Source organism: Siniperca chuatsi, linkage group LG22 (genome assembly GCF_020085105.1).
Source record: "Siniperca chuatsi isolate FFG_IHB_CAS linkage group LG22, ASM2008510v1, whole genome shotgun sequence".
Lineage (NCBI taxonomy): Eukaryota > Metazoa > Chordata > Actinopteri > Centrarchiformes > Sinipercidae > Siniperca > Siniperca chuatsi.
Window position 1 is genome coordinate 15533520 of NC_058063.1, and position 10942 is coordinate 15544461.

A 10942-nucleotide genomic window follows, 5' to 3' on the forward strand; every position below is an offset into this window, starting at 1 on the left:
CTGTTTTAAATTGGTGCTACATAAATAAAATAAATAAAGCAAAATTGATTTTGTACTTTTGGTGTATTATAGGTCCAAACTGGATGGGATTTTATGAGTTATTTATTTATTCGGCTATTAATACTTCTACTAATAGCAAATCAGATATTTTTATGGTATCAGACAGATAGAATACCCTTTTTCCACTAAAATGAAAGAAAGACAGTGTGGATAAGATGATGCACAACATTTTAGGTAATGTGAAACTATAGATTAGGCATGCTCTTGAAAATTGCGTTGTACTACATGTTTATGATTAATTATTGGCTGAAACTATTTTTCTAACATACAATTATAGAAATATGTAAATTAATTATATCATAGAAAGACATTTTTATAGCATGAGTTTACTAGCCTCTTAGGGTGCAGTTTGTCTAGATGGAAGATTTTTATTTACTATTAAGAAATCCCAACAAAAACAGTCCTCTTATTAAAGATTAAAGATACCAAACATGATGACAGCCCCTTGAACTTTCAAACAGAAAGTTCTTCCCAATAAAGATGCACTTGTCACCAATGAAGTGCATATCCGTGAAGGGCAACAGGCGTGTGACAGGGAAAATCCTCATCTTTTGTTTTGATAAGGTCCTCCCTCTTCATCAACGCTGACGACAACTGGTTGTCAAATCAGGGTGTGAACTCATCGTCAGCGGATTGTATGGGACCCATACAAGAGGTCAGCACAACCCGAGTTGAACTTGTGGACACACATCTGCCATTAAAGCATCTTCCATCCTCTGAAACAGCATCTGAATAAAATCGACTGAAGGAGGAAAGTGACCTCTGAAATTTGATATTGCTCATACTAATGACAACAGTACTTGAACTGCAACAAGTCTTCATAGAAACACTGCGCAGCTTGAGAGAGGCAACTGTGAATCATATGAGTGAAGAAGCACCCCTGACTGACGAGGGAGACCTATCAACACTCAACTACTGTGGGGGTCCCAGAGAAAAGGCACGTAAAACACCATGTTATGAGGCCCCGGGGCCTCCTGTGAGAGGATTTTTCCTATGATCTTGCACCTCAGATTGCACATAGCAAAAAACTGGAAGAAGATGAGCTAATGTTTTGTTGGCCTGAGCAGCGATACTGCGCTGCATTGTCAGATCAGATCACGTTTAATATTTTAGACATTTTGCTTTTTTATACATACAGTCAACTAGAGCCCAATAGATAATGGAGTTTTGGGGCTGATGTGGATCCTGAAATCAAGGGTATGTATTGTAGGCCAAATTATGTACACAAGCACATATGTTTTTAGTAATGATCTCTTGTGATAAAAGAGTTTGGCAAAAGGGTATTTAAGTGCTAAAAAATAGATTTAATCCTTGAAGTTAAACTTGCAGATTCATTCCTGACTTTGGACATAGCAGTTTGTCAAAAAGCACAATGTACACTCACTTGGTTTTTCCAGAGCTTTCAGCCACATCTCATGGCCTTTATCATGATGAAGATGAAGATGATGAGGTGAGACATTGCTGAAATCTTCATAAAAAACAAGTAAGTGGACCTTGTGTTAAGAACTTTTTGTCAAATTTATTCTTAAAGGAATAGTTCGACAATTTGCGAAATAAGCGTATTCACTTCCTTGGCGAGAGTTAGATGAAAAGATCGATAAAACTCTTGTGTTTGAAGGATATATATGACGCTGGAGCCAGCAGCCAGTTAGCTTAGCTTAGCACAAAGACTGGAAACAGGGGGCGACAACCAGCCTGGCTCTGTGCAAAGTTCCTCTCTAAAGCCTCTCTAATGCTTGTTAATTAACACGCTATAATCTCGTTTGTTTAATCCGTACAAAAACCGAGGTGGTAAAACCACAGTTAGCCTTTTTACGGGGCGTTACGCGCTGGACTACTTCTTGGGCGGGACAAGTAACATAGTGGAGTCTCCGCTAGTTGCCTGGCAACTGCTCAGAGCCAAGAAATAGTCCAGCACATAACCGTCATATTGCTTTGACAAACCTTTAATAAGTTTTCTTTTAAAACATCTTCTGATCAACTTCTTTTCAAACTGTGGAACAATGACCCTTTTTCTAAATTACTTCAAGCAATTATTTTTGTGCAATATATTTTTAAATCGTTTATCATCTGACATAAATGCCAATACTGGCTGATAATATCTGATGTATCAATTGATCTAAAGAGGTTGAATATATAATTTAATATATCATTAGAGGTTTAAGTCTAAGTTTCTTCTTCCCTGACACTCTGCATGTCCATCAGTCCTTTGGGGTTGGACGGTTGGATGGGACCCACATGAGGTCACAGACTGGAGTCAATGATGTGACATCATTAATATGAGGTAATTCTGCCGAGGTAGACAGAGGTTACAGCAGGCCCCTGCAGCAGCAAAGCATGTAAATGTATGCGCACAGACTATTGTGTATGAACATACAGATGGGTGACAAATTAAAGGAAAAACCAACATTGCTGGCTCACCATGAGCCCCCAGAACAGCTTCAGTGCAGCTTGTCATAGATTCTACTGAACATCTCCAGTAGAATCTCCATCTCCCATAGGTGTTCAACGGGGTTGAGATCTGGCAACTGTGAAGGCCATAGCATTTGATTCATTCATAATTTTCATCCTCATCAAACCATTCAGTGACTCCTTGTGCCCTGTATTGTCTCCTGTCTGTACTAATGACTTAATCTGATTTATTTATTTAAAGATCAATATGTGTTTTACACATGCATTAGTCACATCTTGATGTGATAAATCATATTTGATAATTCCATCCCATCCCTTTCTCTCCTCTCTCTCTCTCTCTCTTCCTCCTCCTCTCCTTGGACGTCATCTCTCTCTCTCCCTCTCTTAGTCACCGCATGGATGTGTCATTGTTTCTATCACTTTAGAGGTTCATGCCCGCTGAAGCGCAGCGAGGTGATCTCCGGAGTGCCAAAACAGTGCCAAGATACAAGATCCCCGTTCTCTTACCCCCCCTCCCTTCCTCCACACAAACCGCCACCTCCTCATTCCCCAATGGATGGCACTGCTGACACCTTCTTCAGCCAGGCCTGTGGGCCAAATGACGGTGCTGACCACACCTCCACGCCGCGGTTGTAAAGCCTCAGGATGTATAAATAAGGGAGCAAAGGCAGAAGAGGAACCAGAGGCTGACCAGAGCAGATGAAGATGGAGCTCTCCGGGGTTAACTGGGTGCTTGCAGCTGCAGGGTTTCTTCTGTGGACCAGTGGTGGATTTGCTGCACCCATGGAGTGCCACTTCAACTCCAGAGGTGAGATCCCATCCTCTAAAATCTCATAGAATATCTTGACTTAAAAATAAAATATATATCTCCATTATTTAAAAAAAAAAAGCATATTTATGACTGCCATGTGTTGTTCCAGCACTGTGCGAGTTCGAGGGGAGGCACTTCTCACTGGGTGAAACCTGGATGGACCACGCTTGTATGCAGTGCACCTGTCTGCACCCTGTCGGCGTCGGTTGCTGCGAGACGTGAGTATACAAACACCCTGTGTGGTTTGGTGTCCAGATGCCCACAGTTACTGTACTGCAGCTAGCTTCAGAGAGACTGAACAAAGTTACTTTGTAGTGGTGGATCTAAATTGTTGTGTCTTCATGGAGAAATTTGTGTTGCAGTGTATGCAAGTATTCAGGTTCTTTACTTAAGCAAAAGTAGCTTTAAAAAGTCTCTGTTACAAGTCCTGCATTCAAAGTTTTACTTAATTATTAGCAGCAAAATATACCTATAAGTATTAAAAGTAATAGTCACAATGCGGAAGAGTGTTTTATTGATGTAAACAGCAGTTTAATGTTGTAGATGGCCGAGGCTCAGTGGAACTATTTTATATACTGTTCTGATGTTTAAGGATACATCAATAATAATATATCATATTTTCTAATTCAATTTTAGAAAATATTTTATAAGCTGATCATATGCAAAATCCTAATTTGCTGTCAAATAAATGTAGTAAAAACTATGATATCTCTCTCTGAAACGTAGCAGAGTAGAAGTATAAAGTAGCATAAAATGCATGTAATCACATAAGGTACAAGTACCTCAAAACTCCACCAGTAAATGTACTTAGTTACTTTCCACCACTTGCATTAAGAGTTCAAGTACATTTTGTACACTTTTATTCAGGCCCTTTTCTTGAAAATGTTGTCAAGACTTGAATGTTTTGGATGATCAACACCATAGCCTGCAACCTCCGGTAGATGGTTGTTGATTTTCCTACAGGTGCATTACTGTGTGACACTGCTGAACCAGAGAAGAACATGAGTCAAACAATTTTGGGAGTTTACAGTCCACATTACAAAGAATAAAGTGGAAAGTGCAAGGAAAAGTGTATTTTTGAAGCCATAAGAGTCTTCTCCTTTACCGTGATAACTGTCCAGGGTGCATCTGCCGGTGGATTTCCCTGCGTGGTGTCAGGTGCGGGTGGAGCCTGTGACCTGCAAAGTGTCCATGGTCCAGACAGCTGATCCCCGCCTGCCCTGCTCCCCAGGTGAGGACATCAAGGACCCCAGCCACGGATCGCTTCAGCAACAGCTCGACGGCTAGAAAACCGCTCAGAATGGCAACTATCTGTTCGCCTGTGAAACCAATACTGATTCTAGTTAAATATCAGTAACCGCTTTTATACACATACTGTACTAACATAAAACTTTAACAGCATCTGTAATTTTTAGATTGCGTCATCAATGAAGGAAATGTAAGTGAAATTTGTTTGTGAAAATATTTTCAAGTAACACTGCAGTATTTACCAGCGGAGAATTTTTTGACACTGAACACCAAATGATGTACCACATTAACAAATTAAGGAAATTTTGGCATCAATCTTCTTTAGATGAAAATTCATTTTCAGCATATGTTTGATATTCGTTATTATAATAAGCTGTTTGTCTGCTCACGGGTGATATGAGCTACATACTAAAAGAAGCAGAAGCTGCACAATTTTATTGTAATACAGGTTGTTTGTTGTTTTCATGCTAAAGAGCCTGCACATCTGGAAAGTTAGAGGCTTCTTTCTTCAACGTTTTAGGGGACATTTATATTAAGCCAAATGCAATTTCTTTAACTAATCCCATAATGACTTATTGTAAATATAAGCAAATATATACGTACATTAATATAAATATATATATATATATATATATAATGATTCCTGTTGAATTTGACCTGTTCTCTGCTGTAACTCATTTACCCTCCAAATAAAAATCTTGTCTACAAAGAGAAATTATGTCAAATTTTGTGAAGTAATGAATGTCTTCCTCACACGTAATCTATCAAATTTAAATCACAATTTTAATACATTTTTATCTTGTAGTATTTACATCTCAATACAGCCTTTGCTCAAGGTGAAAGAATAACAGTTAAACAGTAGAAATATTTTGAATAACAATTTTTTCATAAAATGAAAAAGAACAAGTGTGCGACTGAATAGTCAAAAATGAAATAAATACAGAAACGCACAGCAATCACAGAGATAGTTGCACTTCAGAAGGTCAATATATGTGGATCTTTCAAAAAGGAAGATGCATTTAAAGTTAAGAAGCAATGAAAAAGGCAAAACATAGGTTGCATACTTTACATATAACTGGCTCTGAATATACAATGGAAACAACAACAAAAAAAATGCTTCTTTGTTCCTGAAATGTGCACTTCTGTGCTAACATCTCTCATCTGGAAAGAAAAAAACAGTGTCTCTCGCTCTCTCAGCACACACACACACACACACACACACACACACACACACACACACACACACACACACATCCATTGATCCCCTCAGATACACAATATAAACTCGTTCACAATCTCACACTCGCACTCCCCCCTTCAAAAGTCAAATATTAATGCTGTTGGTCCCTGTAAAGTGGGACATGTAGGATGCCAAGGCCGGATTGGTAGGCAGGACTTTGATTGGCAGATCCCAGCTGAAGGTATCCACGTCAACATGCTCCGCCCCGGCCCAAACCGTGACCTCTGATTGGTTCTGCAGAACTGTGGGTGGTTCCATGGGCTCCCGGGCAGTGACGAATTCAAAGTGCAGGCGCCACCTCAGGATCACTGTACAAGCAGAGTTCAAATTTTGGCTGTTGAGTTGATGTGTGATAAATAACAGTATAATTAAAATGTATTATTATTGTATTATTATTTTATACCATATTGTGGAATTAGAAAGGTGCTTGACACTCTAAATACCTTCTTAGATATTGTAAATAAAATACTCATTAAACCAAATAGAATTTTTCACACCTTTAAAAGTTGAGTTCTTCTGGAGAAAAATTAGATGCCTGAATCTTTCTATTTTTAGGGATTGTGAAATGTTCTAAAATCAGGGGTTTTCAAAGTCTGACACTGTGGGGCCCCCCTCAGACAAAAATTGTATTTTTAAATTAAAAGTATGCTGAATTAGCTATTAGTGGTTCCTGTTTGCAATGTACCCATGGATGTACAGGCAACTATCACTAGATTACTTTGATACTGAAGAAAACCTAAAAATGTGACGAATCTTAGGCAAGTTCTGAAGCTATAAGAAGCATTTTTGCTATGATTTCTAAGCAGATTTATGAACATTTATTCGTAATGGACATATAATGATATCCTCGGAAAGTGTAAGTCATACTGAATCTAAAAATATATGCATCATGTCTGTGTGTTCAAAAAACATGGCTCCATAGTTATCAAAAACTCCACAGGGTGCCTTTACCTAAAGTTGGACATGTCAGACAAATTTGCCTTTCTGTAAAAGTTTTCACTTTGAAAAATTACCACATTTGTTGATGTGTAAATGCTTTCTATTAACATTTAGTCTAACGATGGCTCATGAAACAGTCTATTAATTGTCCTAACAACCAAAAAGAAACAATTATCACAACTAAAGGTTTGGATAACACTGATCAGTTTGGGCTTGGGAGGCAGACACCATCTCCATCTAACTCGACATCTTCTCTCCCCTGTAGTTTTGTGCTTTCTCATCTCTCTCCTTTTTTCACTTTCATTATCATTATTATTCCTATCACTATCATTACCATTACTATTACTATTACTATTATTATTATTACTACCACTACCATTATTATTTTAAAATTCTAGGTGGAATTTGCATTCCGCCCGCCCCCGTAAATAATATTATAAAGTATACGGTCTAGACCTGCTCTACAGGAAAAGTGCAATGAGAACTTCTGTTATGAATTGGCGCTATATAAATAAAATTGAATACGAGGTTTCATGTTTGACCCAATCAGTGTAATTTTTCTAATACTAGAGGACAGTGTAAATATGATCATAATTGCAAGCATAGTAAAATAATATCTGAAATGTGGTGTCTGAAATATCACTTGAGATACTTGAGATGGACATGTTTCAGCTCACTCGTGACTGACCTATGTCTGTGCTGAAACCCGGGGTGACGTTGAGGGGGATGGGGAGAGAGAAGTGGCTGGAGGCGGTGTGGAGGCAGGACTCGAGGTGTCGTCCGTGTCCAGTCACACTGACAGCCTGTCCGGGACGCCGCTGGTACTGCTGCTGGATCTCCTCCTCATTCTGAAGGCTCACTGAATACTGGAAAACATATACACAAGTATACAGGATATTATAATTTACACACTGATTAAAGAGGAAAAACTAATTTTGCAATGTACAAAAGCAAGAACGGCAAACACACCTGCAAGCAGGGAATGTTGCCCTCTGAGAAGTTGAATGTGCCGATGATGTCCTCCCCGAGTCTGTATACAGTCTTGAAGATGCAGAACTTTGCCACTTTCCCACGCATATTGGTGATATTAAACATGTCTGGACAAAACAAAGAAACACAGGTCAAATGTGGACATCCAAATAAAAAACAGTGGAAAATATAATTCAGAGAAGAAGAGTAAAAGTAGAATACCAGTTTTATTTAGAGTTATAGAGCATTTGCTCAACTACTGTTACTATTTGTGTCCAGTTTACATTTCTGTATGAAATTACTTTGTTTTTTTACTAATGTCATCCATTTTAGTACATGTTCATATATGTTTACATGTCAAATCCAGCTTTTTTTGTTTTTCTTGCTATAAACTTAATTTCTTTCTGTGGATGACAGATGTCTTAAAGCAAAGAGCATACAATTTCACACAATAATATGAAAATATTGAACAACTGAAAGACAATGAAATAGAATTAATAACAAAACTGACAAAAGCAGAATAAGGCATTGTGTTTAAAAAACAACTCGAGTGAGATAATATAATGACTCACGGGGGCAGCGTCTTGAGGTGGTGACCATCAGCATGTCCAGTGCTCTCTCCAAAGGCCGAGCATCCCTGCGGCTCGCTTCCTCTTCCTCCAGGAACGGGTTGGAGGGGGAAACCTCCTCATCCTGGGGAAAAGGAGGCTCTGGCATGCCTACAGGAAGTCAAAATACACTATTTTAATTTTTGAACCTCCATTTTCTAAGCAAGGTATTAAACTGTCAAATAGCAAAATAAACCAGTCCCTTTCACTAACAACAAAAATATTTCTAGGGTGTTACGGTGTTACCTGCTTCAACGGCTAGAAAAAAAACTTAATATCCACAGCTTTTTTTTTTTTTTTTTTTAAAACCAGCATTTATCTGCTGAAGTTTTCATTCTGTTCTTCACCAAAAATAAAAGCAGAAGTAAACATTTCACCACTTCAGTGGTTTTAAAGTGACACACCTCATTAGCAGTGCAAAATGCACGCAACTGAAATGAAAAGTAGTTCAGATTCATCTCACCTTGCAGAACCAGCACTCTGAAGGGAACTCTGAGTAGTTTGATAGGAGAGTTGACTCTCTGGCAACCGATGGTCAGTTTGTAGACGTACTTCACCGCCTGACCACGGAAACTAGGAGGACCATCTATGGGTACGATCTCACTGTATGAATCTGAGGGAAAGTGAGTACACATGTCAGACTGTTTGAATTACACACAGAAAGAAACATGTTCATGTATAAATGTTGCATGGCCATTTAGGAAAAAACTACTAGCTATGACACATTTCTATAATCTAAATCTCTATAATGTAAAGGTGTTGTCGTTTAGACAAGCAAGCACTATGGTTTTGGTTATGGTTACAGGTTTTGCTCTCCCCGGGGTCCAGGCGCAGGTCACAGAATAATATCTTAGGTGGTGTGTCCAGCACACACTGCCCTCGCTCTCCTGTAGAAAAAAGGAATTAGTGTTGAGGAGGTTTGAGGCATGTCACACATGAAGCAATAAGGCTATTAAAAAAAGGCTAATAATATCCAGAACCTGTTAAATCTTTGTCTGAAGACTTGTTGTATTTTAGTTTGTTTACAGCAGAGAGTGATTTTCATTTCTGCTAATCTCAGAGTGCATCTTTTTCTCCCCCCCACTAACCTCTGCTTGGAATAAGCACTGTGTCGCTCTCAGCCTGGACGTCCTGTTTGTTTCCCTGGGCCGGCAGGGCCACTCTGCTCTCACTGGCATGAAACTGGCAGTGGATCTGGGCACTGGCCCATGCCAGCATCTCACTGAGACACAATCAGAAAATAAGGGTTACACAATTTACAGAGTGATTGGTTAAATGATTTGCTTGTCCTGCATCACATGGTCCCAGTCCATATGGGGTTACAGGACACTAGACAGACAATGAAGGTGATTGCGTAGAAATAATGATATACAGATTCACAAATTCACAACATTTCAAAAGGTCCCATATACATAGCTGAAGGATACAGTTTAATCAGTCTTAGCCACCATGCGTTTCTTTTTTTTTTATAAATCAGAAATATCCTTCTTTAAAAAGCCAGCTCAGCATATTAATACAGACAACCAAAGCATATAAAGGATTCTTTAACAGATTCTTTAATAGTTAATTCATCGGGTCTTTGTAATTCATTCTCAACAATACTAAGGATCACAGAAAAAACATAAATGCTGTTTTTTAGGAATACCTTAATATTTGCCCACATCAATTGGCAGTAGTAAGATACCAGTCTTGTTTGAGCACACACGGACCTTTGTCTTCTATATAAATTATATATATGGTTCTGTGTGGTAATCTTTGTCGATTTTAATGTACTTGGCTTATTCGAGATATCGTCCTTCCAGTTTTTTTGTTTAATATTTATGGTACACTACAAATTCAGAGACAGAAGGTGGCATCTTCATGTCTATGTTCAGGTCTACGATCGGTGAAAGGAGTTAAATCCTACCTGCTGGCAGAAGTGGAGAGATGGGACATCGGGTTGGTGAAAGTTATGAGACACTCCATGAGCTCCCCGGCGAGAAACACAGGGCCTCGGGCCATGGAGGCCACAACCTCGATCATCTGTAACGTTAGAAACCAACAACGCCACGTTACCAAATTAAACAACCGATCACTAATAAGGAGAACACAATGCACTGGGATCCGAAATACTTTGTTTTGTTATCCCAGCAAGATAGTACTAGTTTTGTATAAACATACCTCTACACGCTAGTCAGGCTGCAGACAGAAGTTAACTTGTTTGGTCTTGTTTGCTAATGGCTGCTGTTTTAAGGGGAATTGAAAAACATACCTTGGCCTCAATCGAAAAGACAATTACGTTGTCTTGCCAAGGCGCACCTAAACTTACTTCTTGTATAAAATAATACAAAATTTGACTGTCTTTCCAGAAGAACTAGGCATAGCTTATCTAGCTATAGATAGCTAGCATTCCAGCTACAGTAAACACAAAATCTATTTGTAGATACTCTGTATCCGCTGTTGTACGACCAATCACGAACCAAAGGGGGAAAAAACATCCTAAAGAATAAAAATACATACAAAAAAAAACATACATTATCTTTAAGTATATGTTCTGTTTAATGTCCTGGTGTTATCGCAATCTTAATTCATATTTTTTTTAAATATAAAACGACAGTGTAGAATTTTAGTAATGTTTTTTGGTCGGCCATTTAGGAGACGTCCCGTGACACAGTT

General features: G+C 38.6%; 2 protein-coding genes across 4 annotated transcripts; one reads left to right on the top strand and one right to left on the bottom strand.

Moving 5' to 3' along the window:
• Positions 1 to 2885: 2885 nt before the first annotated feature.
• On the top strand, positions 2886 to 5756 carry msmp1 (microseminoprotein, prostate associated 1). The gene is made up of 3 exons (XM_044183708.1): positions 2886 to 3280; positions 3393 to 3501; positions 4405 to 5756. Exons 1-3 carry the CDS (start codon positions 3172 to 3174, stop codon positions 4568 to 4570), a joined length of 384 nt encoding a protein of 127 aa, XP_044039643.1. The 5' UTR covers positions 2886 to 3171; the 3' UTR covers positions 4571 to 5756.
• Positions 5296 to 10922, bottom strand: rgp1 (GP1 homolog, RAB6A GEF complex partner 1). 3 transcript variants are annotated; one of them, XM_044183707.1, is made up of 9 exons: positions 10801 to 10922; positions 10194 to 10309; positions 9376 to 9509; positions 9091 to 9174; positions 8751 to 8900; positions 8252 to 8398; positions 7680 to 7807; positions 7399 to 7576; positions 5296 to 6079 (listed from the first exon to the last, which is right to left on the bottom strand). In XM_044183707.1, the coding sequence occupies exons 2-9, from the start codon at positions 10307 to 10309 to the stop codon at positions 5856 to 5858; spliced, it is 1161 nt and encodes a 386-aa protein (XP_044039642.1). In that variant the 5' UTR covers positions 10801 to 10922; the 3' UTR covers positions 5296 to 5855. The 3 variants fall into 3 exon arrangements, with proteins under 3 accessions (XP_044039642.1, XP_044039641.1, XP_044039640.1); XM_044183706.1 differs by lacking the exon at positions 10801 to 10922 and adding an exon at positions 10539 to 10771; XM_044183705.1 differs by lacking the exon at positions 10801 to 10922 and adding an exon at positions 10448 to 10771.
• Positions 10923 to 10942: the final 20 nt, after the last annotated feature.

What these genes read in the sequence shown, in the direction of transcription:
- rgp1 (XM_044183707.1), bottom strand. Translation starts at nt 10,309, where the DNA reads ATGATCGAGGTTGTGGCCTCCATGGCCCGAGGCCCTGTGTTTCTCGCC. An exon ending in AGTGCTTATTCCAAGCAGAG is followed by an intron (nt 9,175 to 9,375) that starts GTTAGTGGGGGG and finishes TTTTTTCTACAG; the next exon opens with GAGAGCGAGGGCAGTGTGTG. An exon ending in CAGAGTGCTGGTTCTGCAAG is followed by an intron (nt 8,399 to 8,750) that starts GTGAGATGAATC and finishes GACTTCCTGTAG; the next exon opens with GCATGCCAGAGCCTCCTTTT.
- msmp1 (XM_044183708.1), top strand. Translation starts at nt 3,172, where the DNA reads ATGAAGATGGAGCTCTCCGGGGTTAACTGGGTGCTTGCAGCTGCAGGG. An exon ending in GTGCCACTTCAACTCCAGAG is followed by an intron (nt 3,281 to 3,392) that starts GTGAGATCCCAT and finishes GTGTTGTTCCAG; the next exon opens with CACTGTGCGAGTTCGAGGGG. An exon ending in GGCGTCGGTTGCTGCGAGAC is followed by an intron (nt 3,502 to 4,404) that starts GTGAGTATACAA and finishes ATAACTGTCCAG; the next exon opens with GGTGCATCTGCCGGTGGATT.